The following is an 18,732-nucleotide window of genomic DNA, read 5'->3' as shown; positions in this document are numbered from 1 at the left end:
ATCACAAATTTAAAAAAAATAAAACTGAGATCAAGATTGTCCAAGAAGAACTAAACAAAATAACATAATTTACTAGAGGTTCTGACAAAATATTAATTGCTGAGGTCTATTTAAAACGTTTAAACGCTCAGTTTGAATGAATGATTTAATGACTCACTTTTCATAACTGGATGTATCAGCGTTTAACGGATCTGACAAATACATTTTTTTCACTTGTCATCGCCAAATGGGACTTGCTCTATTTTGATCGCTACCATATAGACAGTGTTTTTATCTGACATATAAACTTTGATCCCAGTTCTTCTGTGAAATAATATTTGTAACAGAAATAATGATACGGTGTGGTTGAAAAGAATAATATATGGTGTGTTTGTGAAGCGGTTTCATACCTAAACATTAGGGCTGGGTAATAAATATCGATTTCTCGATATTAACCGATTCTCATTTTTACGAACCGATATCGATTCTTAAATCTCAAGAATCGATTAGTCATCCTGTTTCATTTGAATGAATGGGACACTGTATCGCGGCTGCGCGCATCCAAAAAAAAAAAAATCGCAATAATCTTTGTCCTTTGTTACTATTGATATGAAACAAAGTATCAATTTTAAAATTACGTCCATTTTCTTTAGAAATTCAAAAACATAAATAGCGTTTTGGCGCTGTGGCGTGAGATCGCTCTGGCGCAGTTTAAGAGAAGCAGCAGCGCTGATCTCTCTTCCAGCTTAATAATACCAGTCACAGCGCCAAATAAACACGAATGAGCATCTGAAAGTGTGTTAAAAGATAGAGTACAACTTATCGAAATCCATATCATGTCACATTGATTCGCTCAATCAGCGTTTCAACCGTGGAAAGACGTCAGTTAAACGGCTTGTAATCAATGTCATGTATCATCATATTTACCTCAGAAAACCCACATCAACTCGTTAGTCCACACCATAGACTGTAAAAAAAGATGGACGACGCCCCTTCGCTCTTTTCCATCAGAGAGAACCGAAGCCGCCAGTGTCTCGATATGACGCTGACATCTTGGAACTTGAGTGTGCGCACTTGCGTGTTTCGGGACCGGTCATGCGCAGTCGTGAGCAGGAAGTAAAGCCGCGAAATCAAGGCCGCGCCCTCATTCTCGCTGAATCAACCGCAAGCACACGCCCCGCACTTTCATTAATGTCCTCTGTCTGCTTCGTTCTTCTCCAATGATGTCTGCTGATTGCAAAACCTTGTTAAAATAAGGTAAATACAACTACTAACCACATAATCAACATTATTAAAAAAAGTCCGCTGGTGCTTTCAGTGACTACCTAGCACAGAGAACCTGTCAATCACAGCTGTCAACCATGATGTCAGAGCACCGTTTTTTATCACATAACTAACTAAAAACAAACTTATTTTAAAAACGAACACTTGAAATTACATCAACGTGATAGAAACTACAGTAAATGACAGAAACTATCTTTGGAAAAAGGATATGTGAAGTGTAATTTAATTGTTTAGTTGGTCTCGTGTCCCATTGAATAACATGGGGAGGCGGGATTTATGAGCTATACTAGGACCGGTCACAGGGGGGCGATCGAGACGTTTTGGCTTCACTTTTGAGGGCTTGTGCGGCACGCTTGGTCCACACTCGTTAGTGTTCTTCAATATTTAATGCATATTTGAATAAATCGGGCAAGTTTTTATGACAGCCACCATTTAAATGTTTATAGTTCACATAATCTTCTTATTATAAAAATAAATAAAAGTGTAATTTAAGTGTTTGTATAGCTACAAAACAGTTAATTATTACCTTCATATTAGGCTAATGAAGCCTATTGGCTACAACTAGACTCCCATAGTTTACAGCATTTAAGAGATATGATTCCCTTGAGAAAAATTGCCATTTATTGTAACTGATATCGAAAATAATCGATATTGAATCGAAATCGAATCGAATTGCAAGCTTGTGAATCGAAATCGAATCGAATTGTGAAATTTGTCTTAATACCCAGCCCTACTAAACATGATATCTGCTCTCTTTGGGCCAGCAGCAAAAGTGTTGACACAGATTTGACTGTTGCGGTGTGTTTTGTCAAAGGTATAATAGACACAGAAGAATCGTTGTCAGTTAGGAATAAGATAGCGTGGTTGTTTGAATTGAGATCTTAATCTTTTAACCATTAACTGTGCAGCTCTATGTGTGGTGTGACCAAATTAAATATCTCAAGATTATACAGCAGTGATCTTACAATAAGGATATGTTTGGTGGAAATTACTTTAAATAAGCATTTAATCAAATTAATTTCAACTGACTATTTTTCATTTTATTTAGAAGTTTGCAAACATGTTGATTACTAGAAAATTCACAACACAATTTGTGGAAAATAAAACATTTCATAGAATTTTTTTTATTACTTATTACTAAAATGGTTGTTTTAATGCATATTTAAGAATTACAGACAATGGCAGACAGAGACCAAGGCAGCTCTGGCATAATGTCAATAACAATTCTACAAATGACTTAGTTTCTTTACAGTTATTGAGGTAAACATGTCTAATTTACCAAAAAAAAACAGTCTGTACACTTAAAAAGTTCTCAATGGACCCTCATTATGTTACGTGTTAGTGTGGGGCTATTTTGAGCCTCGTTAGTGGTATTAACTAGCGATTTTTATTTTTCATTACTCTGTGCCCTATATACTAGCGTTATTCAGTAAACAGTTTTGAGCGATAAAACTCTTTGCATTCGATTATCATGAAAACAAATCTCAGAACGGTTGACTAGGTACCAACATGTTATTAGACCAACGGTTCATTTTGTGCCGGAGTTGTCCTTTAAAGAGCACCAGCATGACTTTATTGTTTGAATTTCATAATAAAATACACCGAATTTTTAAGGTGAGACTTTGCTTCATATTAAAAGTAACAAAGCTTTTTGCGATTATCGGATGGCAGGCACGCTACAAATGTTTCGTTGAGCTTTGCTCACGCATCAACAGAAAGCAGCACAGAGTAAACGATTTTAGATTTAAAAACCATACCAATACTGATAATATTAAATCAAGAAATATTGTCGATCCAGAGCAAGTGTCCACACAGCTGATGACATGTTTAACTGTTGTAATTTATCCACGTTGTGTGCACGAAATAGACGATGAACATCAGAAAAGCACTAATGAAAGATCTGTTTCGGTCACTGATTCGGCCCTTCAATACCATTTCGGTCCCAAAATGAAAGTTGCTGTTTCGGCCAAAACATTTTGGTAGCTGAAATTTCGGTGCATCTCTAGATTATAATGGCTCTCCTTCTGTATATTTTTTATTATTTTACTGCTAACTAAATATTGCAAAGTTTCTAGATTGCCAACCGTATTTAAATGTGCAATTGAATCAGTTTTCTATGGCAGTAATGACAACAAAACAATCTGATACAGTATTTTAAATACTGCTGCCGCGATTAATCGACTTAATCGACCATGCAAATTAATCGACGGCAATTATTTTAGTCGATGTGTCGTTGTTGTATTAGATTGTTAATACATAATGTTTTTCAGCAGGTGACATTTTATATTTTGGCCTTTCAGTTGAGTTCAAAATAAAATGCACACAACGAAAAGATATATATATATATATATATATATATATTAGTCGAAAGATTAGTCATTAGAAAATTAGTAGCACTAACTTTAAATAATCTGTATTAAGTGTAATGCAAACTAATTAAACCTGCCACTTTATGTAATGTGTAACTTTTTCATTTTTTTATTACTAACTTTTCAAATCAGCCACTTTTTACATTTAAATTAACAGATTTTTAAATATAAAAAGCAAAGGAAGTCTCATGATAAACCAGGTTATTCCGCTATATTTTTCTGTTGATATGAACAATCAGGTACATTTAGCAATATAGCGGGTGAATTATGGATATTATGTATATTGCGATGTAATGAGGAAATCTATGCCTTTCTCCACTGATGTTCTAAGACTAAGTGGTTCAAAATGTTTGTACACTGTTTTTCAGAAGGCAGCTGTCTAACTCTGAGATGATGAACAGAATCATGGTTTGTGTAACAAACAACACAATAACACAATATTAGCGATTTAAGGCTAATCATGTTAATTTCAGTTAGGTGGCTGACTTTGTAGAGAGCGATTAATAAAACGCATTACCATTCTGATACATCTACATGCAGACGAGCCTTTATGAGTGAGTGGAGGCAGGGTTCAATTGCATATCCATGCATCCGCATAATACTAATTTGCACAAAATTGCAAAAAAAAAAAAAAATGAAAAATGGCTTAGATTATACAACCATACATTTAGGAAAGCTCACTAGGTTTTATAACTATAGTATGCAATTCTGACTTAATTTGTTCCTAAAGAAAATACAGTAAGAACAACCTAGCTGATGTCCAACAACGGGGATGTGCCACAATCACATGCTAAAAGGAAACACAGGGATTACATATGCACAGTAAGCGGAACTTGGCAGTCTCTGTGACTGTTTACATCGACCAACTAACCTGGATTTAGTGCTAGAGAACATAACCAAACAATCCAGCATCTCATTTCACACAATTCACCATATGCATGCATGAGTTGATTTGAGATTGTAGTTTTATTGCTATAGACCTATAACATAAAATGATCAATGTTTTCATGCACATGGTGATTAATAGTCTAATATAGTCAGGATAATGTGCACTGCTGTCGTTCAGTCTATCAAACAATACAAACCACGACAAATTGAGGTACTGAATATGGTTTTAAATAGCCACCGTCTGTGCTACATTGTAAAAACAAACCTACTTGTGTTTATCAGAAAGACATGGTAATAAGTGGGTTATGCAAAAAATGGAAAAACAAACACACGTAACTGGAATATATCAAATATATTACTGTTTAGTTTGTTAACCACAGCATTCTTCGACACCTGCTGTTCAACGAAAGAAATAACGTTACAGCTCATTCTAATGTTTTTACAGGAATGCAGAAAATCTACACAAATAGACAGGGTCAGTTTGCTTGTCTAAGTAAATTTAAACAGCGTGTCAAAAGAGCTGTCCGTGAAACAATGTGTCATTAGAAGAACGCAAAAACATAGATAATGAACAAAGCCAATGTTGTTTTTATCCAACTCTTGACAGACCTCTTTAAAAGCTCATTTCTTTGTAAGCAAAGCCATTAGTTAAACACCAAATGCGAGACATTAATAAAGCATTTATAACGTGTAGATATATAACAGAAATAAGTGTGCAAAAGTGTTAAATGCGTGTTTTGGAGCTTGAGGTGTGAACATTTCACAGGCTAGCTTGTTAGCGCGTTAGCAGGACAACACTCATCAAAACAACCCGAGATGAGGAGCGAGAAAAACAGAAAATTCCTCGCCCTCGCATCGATTTCCGCCAACAAATATATATAATTCATCAGGATAGGGCATTTGCAGAGTCTTTATAAAACTGTCGCCTACCGCAGCGGTGTCCTTTGCGGAGAAATTGAGGAATTCGCTACACAGAGCGGACGGAGCATCGCGATCATTCTCGGCCGCCGCCATCTTTCCTTCAGTGCCCAGCAGCAGCAGAGCAGAAGCAGCAGTGCCAGTGAGGGAACCGGAAATCAGCCCTACTTCCGTCACAAACCTGGAAAACTTTTCTGCTGAGTAATGGAAAAGTACGGTCTGTGCCCCTGCTGTTGCCTTAGTGACGTCACGATAGTAGTTCAGGATGGTCTGACTACACATTTTTATAAATTTTTCTGGGTAGATTTAAAAGATCTGTTAAAGCTTTAAAGGAATGTTTTGATTTTATCTCTTTACTTCCAACTATGAAACAGGGATTGATCATTCTCATCCCAAAGGCAGGCAAAGACAAAAGAGTTATTGATAATCTGAGACCGATTACCCTACTCAATGTTGATTATAAAATTCTTACATCTGCTATTGCAAACAGACTAAAATTTAGGTTGAGTCAAGTTATAAGTGAAACGCAATCTGGCTTTATTAAAGGAAGGTTAATACACAACAATATTAGACTTGTTTTAGATTTAATTGACTATGCACATTTGATTAAGGATGATGGGTTTATTTTGTTTCTTGATTTCTATAAGGCATTCGATACTGTAGAGCATGCATTCATTTTACATGCACTTACTTCTTTTGGATTTGGTTATAAATTTGTTAAATTGATAGAGATGTTGTATAAAGATATCAATAGTTCAGTATCGCTTCCAGGTGGGACGTCTAAGCGTTTTAACATAAACAGAGGTATTAGGCAAGGAGATCCGACAAGTCCGTATTTGTTTATTTTAATAGCTGAACTTTTGGCAATTTACATGAAAAATAGTAAAGATGTTAAGCCGTTAAATGTTTTGGGGAGTCAGCTATTAATAAGTCAATTAGCAGACGACACTACTCTGTTTCTTAGGGATGCAGAGCAGATCCCAGCTGCCATTAATTTAGTGTCACATTTTTCCAAAGCTTCTGGTCTGAAGTTAAATTTAAAAAAGTGTGAGTTGATGGCGGTGCATAATCGGACTGAATCTCGTTTATTTAATATTCCATTAAAAAATTAGGTCAAATATTTAGGTATTGTTATTACTAAAGATGCTAAAACAAGAGAAAAAACTAATTTGGCTGACAATATAACAAAATGTCAAAATATGTTAAATGTGTGGTTACAAAGAGATATTTCCATTTTTGGTAGAATCTTATTACAGAAAACTGAGGTACTTTCTAGGCTGACTTATCCTGCATATTCTTTGGCAATCTCCGACAGGTGGATAAAGGATATTAATCAAATTCAGTTTAAATTTCTTTGGAAAAACAAACACCATTACATAAGAAAATCAGATGTAGTGAAGCCATTCTGTGAGGGAGGTTTGAATTTTATTGATTTTGATGTAATGAATGGCACTCTTACATTGAGATGGCTCCAAGCTTTCCTTAGGACTAAACAATCTGTTTGGTCTAGTTTTTCTTCAAAAATCTTTGATTTTTTGGGGGGGCATTGATTTTCTTTTGAGGTGTGATTTTGAGCCATTAAAACTAAAGTGTAAATTGTCCTCTTTTCATAGTCAGGTATTATTATATTGGAAACTGATATACAAACACAATTTTTCCCCACATAGTTGTTCTTTGTGGAATAATAAGTTTATCCTTATTAATAGGAAATCAGTCTTTTTTCAGGACTGGATGGATAAAGGTGTCTGGTCCATTGTACACATTATGGATGGGGAAGGGAATTTCCTTAGTTATGAGAATTTTTGTGAAAGATATAATATTATTTGGACTCAGAAATTATATGCATCTTTATTAAAAGCTGTTCCTGGTGGTTTGGTTCAGTTGGTCAAAGGTGCATTGTGTTATTCACCTGTGATTCCGAGAATGAAAAGTTTAATTATCTCTGGTCTTGATTTTACAGAGGAAGGCTGTAAAGTGTTAAGAACATTGGTAAATGTAGAGACTTTCCCTTGTAAATTAAAAAAAAGACCTCTTGTATTTGATTTCCCAAAAGACAAAGTGGGTCAAATTAGAACAAGATTTCTTACATTTCCTCTTTTTCCAAAGGTAAAAGAGGTTCAGTTTAAAATTATTAATGATATTTATCCTTGTAATGCTTTCCTAAGACACAGATTTAATATGGATTGTAATGAGTGCACCTTTTGTGAAGCGGATATAGAGTCGTTGGAACATTAATTTTTTTTATGCAAATTCTCAAAGAAATTCTGGGATGACCTTTATAATTGGTTAAGATTGAAATATGAAATACCTGACTTTAATTTTAAAACTATAAAGTATTTGTCTTTGTCTTTTGAGTTACGATCTTGAATTGTTGGTGAACAATATTGTGCTGTTGGCCAATTACTTCATACACAAATGCAGATTCTTTAAGAACCCTCCCACTTTCAGTCTCTTCCATAAAGATTTAATGATCTTCTTCAAAGCTTTAAGACTGGTGCATAACAAAAAAGCCCTTAAATTATTTAATCTTCTGAAGGTTTTGTTTGATGATTCCCCCCTTGTGTAATATTTTATTTATTTACTTGTTTATTTATGTGTTCTTACATGTTTTTGTTTTCTAATTTTATTTTTTTTTAGATTTATGGTGTTCATGTATTTTTTTTTTTTGTGCTGCTATTTGGACTGTTTTGTAATCATCTAAGATTTGTATATCGATATTTGTTGGTATTTTGTATGTGTTTTTTTGAGCAAAAAAAAAAAAAAGTATTTTAATCTATCCTTCGGAATCATGTGTTAAAGACGATTAAAATATTCAAGCAGATCAAGCTGGTTACTATGGCTACACAACACGCTCGAGTTTAGATTGCGCACCAGAGGAGAGAGAAAGAGGTTTACAAAACTTTATTTAAAACACTTAATATTCAACTATTAACATTATTTGTGGGGGGAAAAAAAACAAAAAAAACATTAAAATTCCAAAACCAGATTTCCATCGTAAACAACACACAAAGCATCATTAACACACCACTGATCACTGAAACCCTTCTCATTATTTACAAGACAGTATGCAAATTCTAGTCTACCAGCCACTATTTTCATAAACATCACTTCAACATTAATACTATTAAGCTGCAATCCTTGATTTTTCCTGGTTTTCCATATTGCCAATTTCACAGTTCCTGTTAAATAATTTAACAGACACATCTTCCTTCTTTTTGAAAAATTATATTTCACACCCCCTATAAAAACGTTCTCTGAGAAATCTTCACCAAAAACTTGAAACAATCTATCAAGGCTCTGGGTGCTTGCTGGCCCACAATAATCACAACTTCACCAATTTGAAGGTTGTCTGATTCTTTTTGCCATTTTTGTCGTCGTTGCAAGTCGGGGAGGTAATGCCGTATGAAACATTTCCAGAAATTTTCAATTAGAATCTGGCTATGGCGCCATCTCCTACGACTGAGCATATCCGATTCCGGATAAACAACTTGTGGTAATCCAGAAGATGGACGTCCCATGAGGAGGGAATTAGGTGCCACTGGGTCTATATCTGCAATGTCTGAGGAAACATATCCCAATGGTCTGGAGTTCAATATTCCCTCTATTTCCACAAGTACCGTGTTCAGTACTTCCTCTGGCACAGATTGAGAACCGAGAGAGGTACGCAGTGCAGTCTTGATAGATCTAACCTCTCTCTCCCAAGATCCACCAAAATGCGGTGCATTTGGTGGGTTTAGACGGAAGTTAATCTGTTAGAATCTGAAGCCAGATTCTCTTTCAAGATTGGGTGAAGTGCATTGAAGGCATTCTGAAGTTCTGTAATACCTCCTTTGAAATTTGTGCCATTATCAGAAAGCACTTCATATGGTTTCCCTCTATGAGTTATGAACCTTCTTAACGACATGAGAAAGGAGTCCGTGTCAATGTTCGATAGAAGTTCAATATGAACAGCTTTGGTAGTAAGGTACTTGTACAGTATTCCCCAACATTTTTCACATCTGCATCCAAACTTAACCTGGAAGGGGCCGAAACAGTCAATGCCCGTTGAATAGAAAGCTGGCCGAAACAACCGAAGGTTAGACTAAGGGAAATCCGCCATCATAGGAATTTCTGGCTTCCCTCGCCATTTCTTACATTCAAAGCAGCTGCGCTGGTGTCTTTTTACTGCCTCTCTGCCTTTTACGATCCAATATTTTCGTCTCAGTTCTGCGAACATGCGCTCAGGTCCTGGATGTAACAGGAGGTTGTCGTGATGTTGAATCAGAAGCATTACAAGAGGGTGAGCAGGATCTAAGACAATAGGGTATAGAGTGTCTGAGTCCAAGTGCTTACATCTGCGGAGGCATCCACCTACTCTGACTAATTTGACTTTGTGATCATACTCTGGGGCTAGAGTTAGAAGACGACTAGAGTGAGATACAGGTTTACCTAACTGGAGTGGGGTTATTTCTTCTGGGAAGCTTTCAACTTGAGCACGTCTCAGAAGTTCCTGTTCAGCTTGTGTATAGTCGTCAGCAGAGAGTTCACTTTCGTCTGCCATCCCATGAAGGGAAATAGCAGTAGCCTTAATCAGATCTTGAAGTGAATTGTATTGAGAGATATCTGGGATCAGTTTGACTGGAGAATAGCGCTCCACAGAAAGTATAACTGCGGTGTTTGTGGATGTCATCGCTTACAACATCACGAGGCTGTTTGGGCCAACTACTAACTGACTGAGTTAAGAACTGTGGACCTTGATTCCATCGGCTTTTATCCGTCTCCTCTGGTGTCAGCTTTGAGATATAGCCTGCCTTTTCAAGTTTCTGCACTTCTTTAACATACACTGAAGCAAGATCTGTGTTCTGCAAAAGGCGTTTTTCTATGCTTCTTAAATGGGCTGTTACTGCTTCTTTAGCTGATTGCAAAGGTGGAAGATTTCTTTTCCAGAGGAGAGGTGTTGCATACCTTTGAATGTCTCCGACTGCCAAGGATTTGCACCGCTTCTGTGTCTTGCCTTCTGTGTCTCATTCCAATACGGAAGTGTCCATTTGCCACAATTTCTGTACATTGTTGAACAGTTCGGCTTCTGCTGACAAAGTGGAGGTTAGACACTGTTGTGGTAAGAGATGACCGGCTAGGAATTTTGAGGGGCCCTGCAGAGTCCACCCGAGTCTGGTTTTCACAGCGGCAGGACCGCCAGGAGGTCCGAGACGTACTGGCTCTGTAGCTGTGATTAAATGTGGATAATCTGAGCCAATGAGTAAGAGTGGTTGAGCCTGCTGCAATGAGGGAATGGGCAGACCTTGTAGATATCTGTATTTCTTCAGCAGCAACTCTACAGGGTAAGTGTGTTTTGCAAGGCTCAGTTCTTTGGCTGTAAAAGCTCTTTCAATAGTGAAGGATTTGTTTGGCTGAAATGCAGAAGCTACTGAGAATGAAACAGCCACCGCATGAACAACCCGTATGTCTTGTCTCACAGTATGGAGGGCTATATCTTCAGGCAGTCCTTGAAGATCAAGTTGCTGTGCTGCTTCATACAGTAACATGGTCCTCTCTGATCAGTCATCCAATATAGCGTATGTGTCAAGTTCCTTCTCTCCATTTCTCATGATGACTCGGCTGACCTTCAAAAGAACTTTGCTGCCTGCAGTTGGTCTGTCCATATACAAAGTCTCTACTTCGGAGTTCACAAGACAACCATTTTCTGCTGAAGCTTGTGTTTCATGTTTACCTTTGGCATTGAAGTCATGCAGTATTTCTAAATGTCTTTCACATTTTTTGCATTTGGCTTTAAGATTACATTGTGAGATCTGGTGATCACAGCCACACCTAAAGCACTTCTGATTTGACTTCAGCCAAGACTCCACTTGATCTTGATTCAGCAATTTGAAATTAGCGCACTGATTGAAGTAATGCTACACAGTGTTGCAGAAGGGGTAGTACTTTGTCGGTTTCTCCTTCTTGACTGCTGTAACACTTGCTGGTTTACTCTGTTCGCCACCATGCAAGACAGTAGCAAATCGTTGAACCGGCTTGCAATTCCTTTGCTGTGGCTGAGAGTAGGCTCTGCTTACATTACTAACGTACTGTGACTCATCCTCTTGTATTCTGAGCTCATATTCTAGCCAATCGCTGAGTTCTATCAGTGTTGGAACTGGGTTCTGAATGGGGTTGACAAACCTTCTGAAGTTTGCTTTAAGATCATGAGGCAATTTGGCAAGGAGACGTGAAACATGCGACCCACATTTGAGCTCTGTCAATCCTTTAGCTCCAAGTTGGTCCAGCATTCCAACTAATGCAGGCACTTTGAGGGCAAACATTCTAAAAGATTTAGTGTCACCACTCCTGATTTTTGAGCCATCCATCAATTCTGCAATTCTTTGCAGTGCGAGTTGATGTGGTTGACCATAAAGTGCAGTTAGAGACCTCATGATGTTGGCGTATGGGTACCTGCTGTTGACGTACGAGTCTGCAATGAGCAAAGCATTCTCCCGTTTCAGATGATCAACGAGTATTTGGTACTTGAAACGTTCTGTAGCCTCGGCAGGTAGCAAATTCTCCAGTGCAATTTTGAGTCGTGCAAACTCTCTGGGATCTTCACTGCAAAAATGAGGAATGGTGGGAATAGGACCTCTGTAGGTGGGCTCTACATGAGGATATGGAAGAAAAGGAGGGCGCACTGGGTGGTATGGCTGATACGTCTCAGGCTGAGCGTAATCTGCGTACTGTCGTGGGGTCAAGAAGCTTGATTTGTCTACAGGATTAGGAGCTGATTGACCATAGCTGTTTGAGTGTCTCATATGCAGGTCTCTCATGTGCATGGTGAGCTAATGTATCCCTTGGAGTAAGTCTCTCATCTTGATAGACTGGACTTGTAGCTGGAATCCCATGATAAGGTTGCTGATAACCATATGGTTCAGTGGAAGGGAAATAGCGGTGGGGTTTGCAGTTCAGACTATGATCTTTATAAGTCCCATACGTAGCTGCTGTCTCTTGACTGTAGTCCTGAGGCATAAACTGAACAGCTGCGGGATATTGGTTCTCTTTGGTCAGTGGACATATAGTTATGGCCTCTGTGGTCTGTGTTGTAGTAACCACGTGGTCTATCTATGTGCCTAATACCAGGTTGAGGATATGTAGCATCTTCTTGATGGGCTAGCTTGGGTTGGGATTGTGTTGGGATTGAGTTGGTTCATAAGAAGAGAAAGGATGACTTGAAGTTAGCCGAGCCTGTTAGTCTCAGGTCTCCTAGGTTGTCAGTGAGATAATCAATCTTTTTGTGACTGACAGAATGAGAATGCAGAAGGTCACCTTGTGAATCTACAGGCAGTGCCCTCATGGGCTGAGGAGAAAAACATACTGTTGAAAAACTGTTTCATACTGTTGAAAAACACTGACGTATCAACAGTAAGAGAGGCACAGCCCGTGGTATTCATCTGGTAGGAGAACAAAGACAAGTCAAGTGCAGGCAAAAGGATAAAAAAAAAATAAAGAACTGACCAACCACAAGACAAGAAAAATAAAGCATCACTCACTTGGCACAAGACTCAACTTTCAGTCCCATAACTGCAACGCTGTAGGTCTGCAGTGCGTTTATGGTCACGTCAAACTTGGGCAAAACTAAACCAGAAACAAAGCGCTTTAGATTAAGGCCTCAGATCTGTCATTGAACTTCCCTTACACATCAACTTACCATATTTTTTCCACCTCAAAAACTTGGGAGACTAGTGTTGGGACTCTTCACTCCATGGCTGCTCCATTCTGCGGCGGTCTTTGCATCTGACGGACGGACGGACGGACGCACGCACGGACTGACGGACGCACGGACGCGCGGATGGACGGATGGACGCGCGGATAGACGGACGGACGCACCCCTGTCCTTCATATTAAAAGACCACATTCAGTAACAAAAGCTAGTATAAACCAATACAACACTACATTTTTTTCATTTTATCTTTGAGTCATGTACTATTTTCTAGAGCAAGAATCAAACTAACAGACATACCAACACTGAAGTTGCGATAAAAATTCAGGCCCTTGTACTTCAGACACTGGGGGTAAACTGAAGTGGCGTTCTAATCAGAAGTGCCACACACTGAAATATTCAGATTAAAAGCACAAACAAAAAACCTGATTGAGGCACTCAGACACCCTTTCAGCACTCAGACGTCTTTCTGGCTGCATGATCCTGGCTCCATGATCCGGACACTCTGATCTACAGCACTGAGGCTACACAGAGATCCTGCTTGAGCAGAAACCATCAGAACGTTTCCCTCCGCAGGAACAGCCGTAGCTGGAGAAAAATGCAGAGACACCTGGAACAAGGACCAACACGCTGTAGGACACACACCAACATTCCCAAATTGAAAAATAGCCACATCACACAGTACCTGGTTCTGGAAACACACATCGGTGTCAAACGGCACACTAGCAGCAACTACATTCTCACTGGGAAAAATGCTGTAGACCAGAATCTGCACTGCTGAAGCCATATCGACGCTGACAGACAACTGGAACGTCACAGAGCCACTTGTGACTGCATCACCAGCCTTTGCTTTAACCGTCTGAAATCCATAGAGGACGATCACTCCTTTGGATAAGACCTGACAGAAGACATAGGTGTGCAAGTTGCGGAACAAACAGACCAGCACACTTGACTACAAGACTAAGGTCCACTCACCATATAGATTATGTCAGCACTGTAGCTACCAGCCTCTCCAACAAATGAATACTCCACGGTCACTGGAAATGAAGCACCACATTTGAGCAGCTGATTGAGCTTCACTATAGTCAGTTCACTAAACAATGGGTTGTCGGGAGAAACGGGTAGAAGAAGCTGAACTAACCTTGTATCTGTAGTGAAGTATGGCGATTTAGAACCATAAAAAAACCTATGGATTAGCACTCGCCTGGGGAAGATCAAACTTAATCAGCATCATGTTAGAGAAAGTCTTAATTTTTACAAAATACAAGTCGTACCACCAGATTCAGATCAGCCTTAAGATTAGCAGTGTTTAGGGAGAACGCAGCCCGTCCATTCTTGTTTGTGGTTAGATTCAACAGCAGTTTGTTGGGCCAATTCCTCCAAGAGATATACAGCTTTGTTTGTAAAGGACACCATTGCAGATTTTGACACCATTACATCTGCGAGAGAAAGTCCAAACAAACAGTGAAGATGTCAACTTTGTGGCTTAAAGTGCATGTCTTCTAAAGATGATAAAGAGTACATGGTTCAGATCAGCCAATAGCTCACCTGTTCCCTCCTCAGTAACATTCACATTTACAAGAAATGTGTCTTGCATTTGGTCTTCAAATTTGGTGTTGAAAAACACTGACGCATCAACAGTAAGAGAGGCACAGCCTGTGGCATTCACCTGGTAGGAGAACAAAGACACAATTAAGTCAAGCACAGGCAAAAGGAAAACCCTCAGCAGAAAGGCAGGAGTCACACACCTTTGCGGTTTGAGTCAGGCACTGTCTGGTCAAATTATGAAGCAGACTGTAGGGAAATGGATCATGGCACACTTCCACTAAGGCTTGACCAGGTACAGGTTGGCCATATGTATATCTGGGAAACATCATAACAAGATAAAGAACTGACCAACCACAAGACAAGAAAATAAAGCATCACTCACTTGGCACAAGTCTCAACTTTCAGTCCCATAACTGCAACGCTGTAGATCTGCAGTGCATTTACGGTCACGTCAAACTTGGGCAAAACTAAACCAGAAACAAAGCGCTTTAGATTAAGGCCTCAGATCTGTCATTGAACTGCCCTCACACAACAACTTACCGTATTTTATCACCTCAAAAACTTGGGAGACTAGCGTTGGGACTCTTCACTCCATGGCTACTCCATTCTGCGACGCAGCGGCCTGGTTGCGGTCGCCTAGGTCTTTGTGTCTCACTGCCTCATCGCTTCTCTGGCTACGTGGTGTGCTCCACCTCAATCACCGCCGGTAATCCCCTTGGTAATGTTGGGACTCTTCACTCCATAGCTACTCCATTCTGCGACGCCGCCGTGGGATGCAGTCCTGACTGTGGGCTAGGTCTCCGTCGGCTTTTCCCTGCTCAAGGCCATCCCCCCTGGCTGTCACCACCACCTGCACCAACCTTTCCTCCAGCTACGGACGGACGGCCGCCGTGTGATGTAGTCCTGACTGTGGGCTGGGTGTCCGTCTGCTCTTCCTTACTCAAGGCCTTGGACGGCTGGACGGACGGCTGGCTTGGACGGACGGACGGCTGGCTTGGACGGACGGCTGGCTTGGACGGCCGGCTTGGACGGACGGTTTGGACGGACGGTTTGGACGGACGGACGGACGGTTTGGACGGACGGACGGTTTGGACGGACGGACGGACGGTTTGGACGGACGGACGGACGGTTTGGACGGACGGTTTGGACGGACGGACGGACGGTTTGGACGGACGGACGGACGGTTTGGACGGACGGACGGTTTGGACGGACGGACGGACGGATTGGACGGACGGACGGACGGATTGGACGGACGGACGGACGGTTTGGACGGACGGTTTGGACGGACGGACGGACGGTTTGGACGGACGGACGGACGGTTTGGACGGACGGACGGTTTGGACGGACGGACGGCCTTACTACCCGTCACATTAAAAGATCACCTTCAGTAACAAAAGTTAGTATAGACCATTACAACAAAAGACTACATTTTATTCTACAGCTTGCAGTTTCCACGTCCCTTAGACTAGTTAGGGACATTGAAACTGCAAGCCACTGGATAAAATATAGTCGTTTGTGTTGTAATGGTCTATACTAGCACCCGCAGGCGTCCGTATGGAAGGAATGCGGCTTAGCTGGAGGACAATAAAAAGCCGAAGAGAACCATGCAAAAGGTTGGTGCAGATGGTGGTGACAGCCAGGGGGGATGGCCTTGAGCAGGGAAGGGCAGACGGAGACCCAGCCCACAGTCAGGACTGCATCCCACGGCAGCGTCGCAGAATGGAGTAGCCATGGAGTGAAGAGTCCCAACACTACCAAGGGGATTACCGGCGGTGATGGAGGTGGAGGACACCACGTAGCCAGAGAAGCGATGAGGCAGTGAGACACAAAGGCCTAGGCGACCACGACTAGGCCACAGCGCCGACCCCCTGAAGTGGAAGAAGCGATCCTGAGGTGAGAGGCTGAGCTGCAGCAACCATAGATGGAGGTGGAACCTGAGGGAGGGCGGAGCTAGTCAAAGGCAAAAGAGGTGGAGAGCCGTAGGGCAGCGAATGGGCCGCAAGTCCATGGCGAAGAAGATGTAATGTCCAACAGAGGGAGGCCGAATGGCTGATGGTCCACACTGGAGTCAAGGGTGTTAAGAGAGCACAGCTACATTCTCACTGGGAAGAACGCTGTAGACCAGAATCTGCACTGCTGGAGCCATATCGACACGGTCACTTTGTTTACAATTGGAGTCTTATCAAAACGAGTCACGGATATCTGTTAGGAATGATCAAGATTAGGAAAGGGGAAACAAAAAAAACATGATCATCATCCATTTGATCACTGGATGGCAAACAAACCATAGTGGTTCACAAAGCTTACTTTCACCATCTATAAAGTTTAGTAAACAACTCCAACATAAAAACAGTATGCTTCTGTTCGCTTCAAAGCCTAATGGTACTTATCTGATTCTTTAAGTCCATCAACAGCAAAGAGAAAAAGGGTGAAAATGAGCTTCTTCCAAACACAAATCTCCCTCACAGCCATGAGGACAGATCACCCAAGACTAACCCTTATCAAGCAACTCTTCAGACTCTAATATATCAGGAATGCATTAATCTCGTTAATACAATTAATTAACCACCACCTGGCAGTAGCCTAATTAATGTTATCATTTGTTCCAACTGGCATTGATTTGAAACACGACACATTATGGAGGTTAGCGGATGAATTCTCTAGTTGCCATAGCAACACTATAGAATTATTTTAAAAATATTGAATATATTACTGAACATTTATTTGACCATAGCAAAAGTAAGTTTCTTGTGTTCATTTTAAACAAGTCTTATTTTATCTTATATCTTTTAATTAACAGTTGAGATAGTTCTTGAATGCTGGTGTGACAGCAGAAGACAGACTAGCTGGTTTAAATCCTATATTTAAGAGAACTTTGTCCCATTTGTCCAGGCAGGGCATGTTGTCGCAATGAGCAAATGATTAGAATCATTGCTTTTCTACTCTATACTTGTATGAACTCTATTGAGAAACCACGAGAAAAGGGTGAATAAATTCTGAGATTCAATGTTCAGAAATTATAAATAGTGGGTATGCACGTGACGTCACCGTTAGCCGGAGTGCCTGCAGTTCCTCACAGTGAGTCTCATTCATGAATATTCGTAAATATACGAGTAAATATGAGAGTGATTTGCGCGTAAAGAGACCTTCCCGAAAACTCTTCCCATGATTTACAAATACATCGTAAACGTCAGATGTCATAGTGAAATGTGTGTGTGTTAATGAATTCCAACCTGTCGTAAATGGGATGCGCGTGCACGTTCATTCTCAATTACCATAAATCAAGTCCATCATATCCGACTGACATCTATAAACCATATAATAACATGAATGCGAATTTGATTTGATTAACTTCATTGTCTGTTGCTGGACAGAAATTCATCTTGGACACTGGCACAACAACCGTTACAAACCACATAAAAAACACATAAAAAATAGATAATTAACATACTGTTATGTGGATAGCAGATGAACCCAATTGCAGACAGTATGCGAACACACAACGTTTATTGATATCAGAAAACTGGGAAAACAAAACCCACGAGGGGGAAAACAACACTGGTAGGGAAAATAAAGACTAATAAGACTTTGACATTAACTATACAGGAGCAACACAGGATTTTTTACGTCACAACTTCGTTAAGACAATACTCACAGACATGGCACGTGGCGCAGGACAGCAAACACAAGGGGATCAAATAGGGGAAACAGACATTGACAGCAGGTGACATAGATGAAGCAATGATGACAAAACGAGGGTAACAAGCACAAGGGGGTGTGGCCAGAGAATGAGGCACCCCAAACACACACAGCCCAAACACAAGGCCATGTGCCTGCACACAAAACAAGGATCTGTCATGATCCTGCCTCCAGAGTAGGACAAGAGCAGAATCATGACACATACATAAGTTAAATTAATACAGTATGTGCAAATTCACACACCTCAACTGAGAATTGAGTTTAAAACAGTCACCGCCAAAAATGATCTCTTATAAATATTCCTCTTGGCGAGCGGTATCCATAGCCTGCGCTCCGAAGGGAGGATCTTGAAGCAGGAATGGA

General features: G+C 40.3%; 1 protein-coding gene across 2 annotated transcripts in view; it reads right to left on the bottom strand.

Annotated features, from left to right (window-relative positions):
- ubr2 (ubiquitin protein ligase E3 component n-recognin 2) overlaps nt 1-5,607 on the bottom strand; it is a 64,849-nt gene extending 59,242 nt beyond the window's left edge. For both annotated transcript variants that reach the window (XM_039690443.2, XM_039690445.2), the window contains exon 1: nt 5,451-5,607. In XM_039690443.2, the coding sequence (XP_039546377.2) occupies nt 5,451-5,534 (84 nt within the window). In that variant the 5' untranslated portion in view covers nt 5,535-5,607. The remainder of the gene's footprint in view (nt 1-5,450) is intronic.
- Between the last annotated feature and the right edge of the window lie 13,125 nt (nt 5,608-18,732).

Source organism: Pimephales promelas, chromosome 11 (assembly GCF_988280905.1).
Source record: "Pimephales promelas chromosome 11, fPimPro1.hap1.1, whole genome shotgun sequence".
In the NCBI taxonomy this organism is placed as follows: Eukaryota; Metazoa; Chordata; class Actinopteri; order Cypriniformes; family Leuciscidae; genus Pimephales; species Pimephales promelas.
This window is presented reverse-complemented; position numbering and strand designations above follow the sequence as displayed.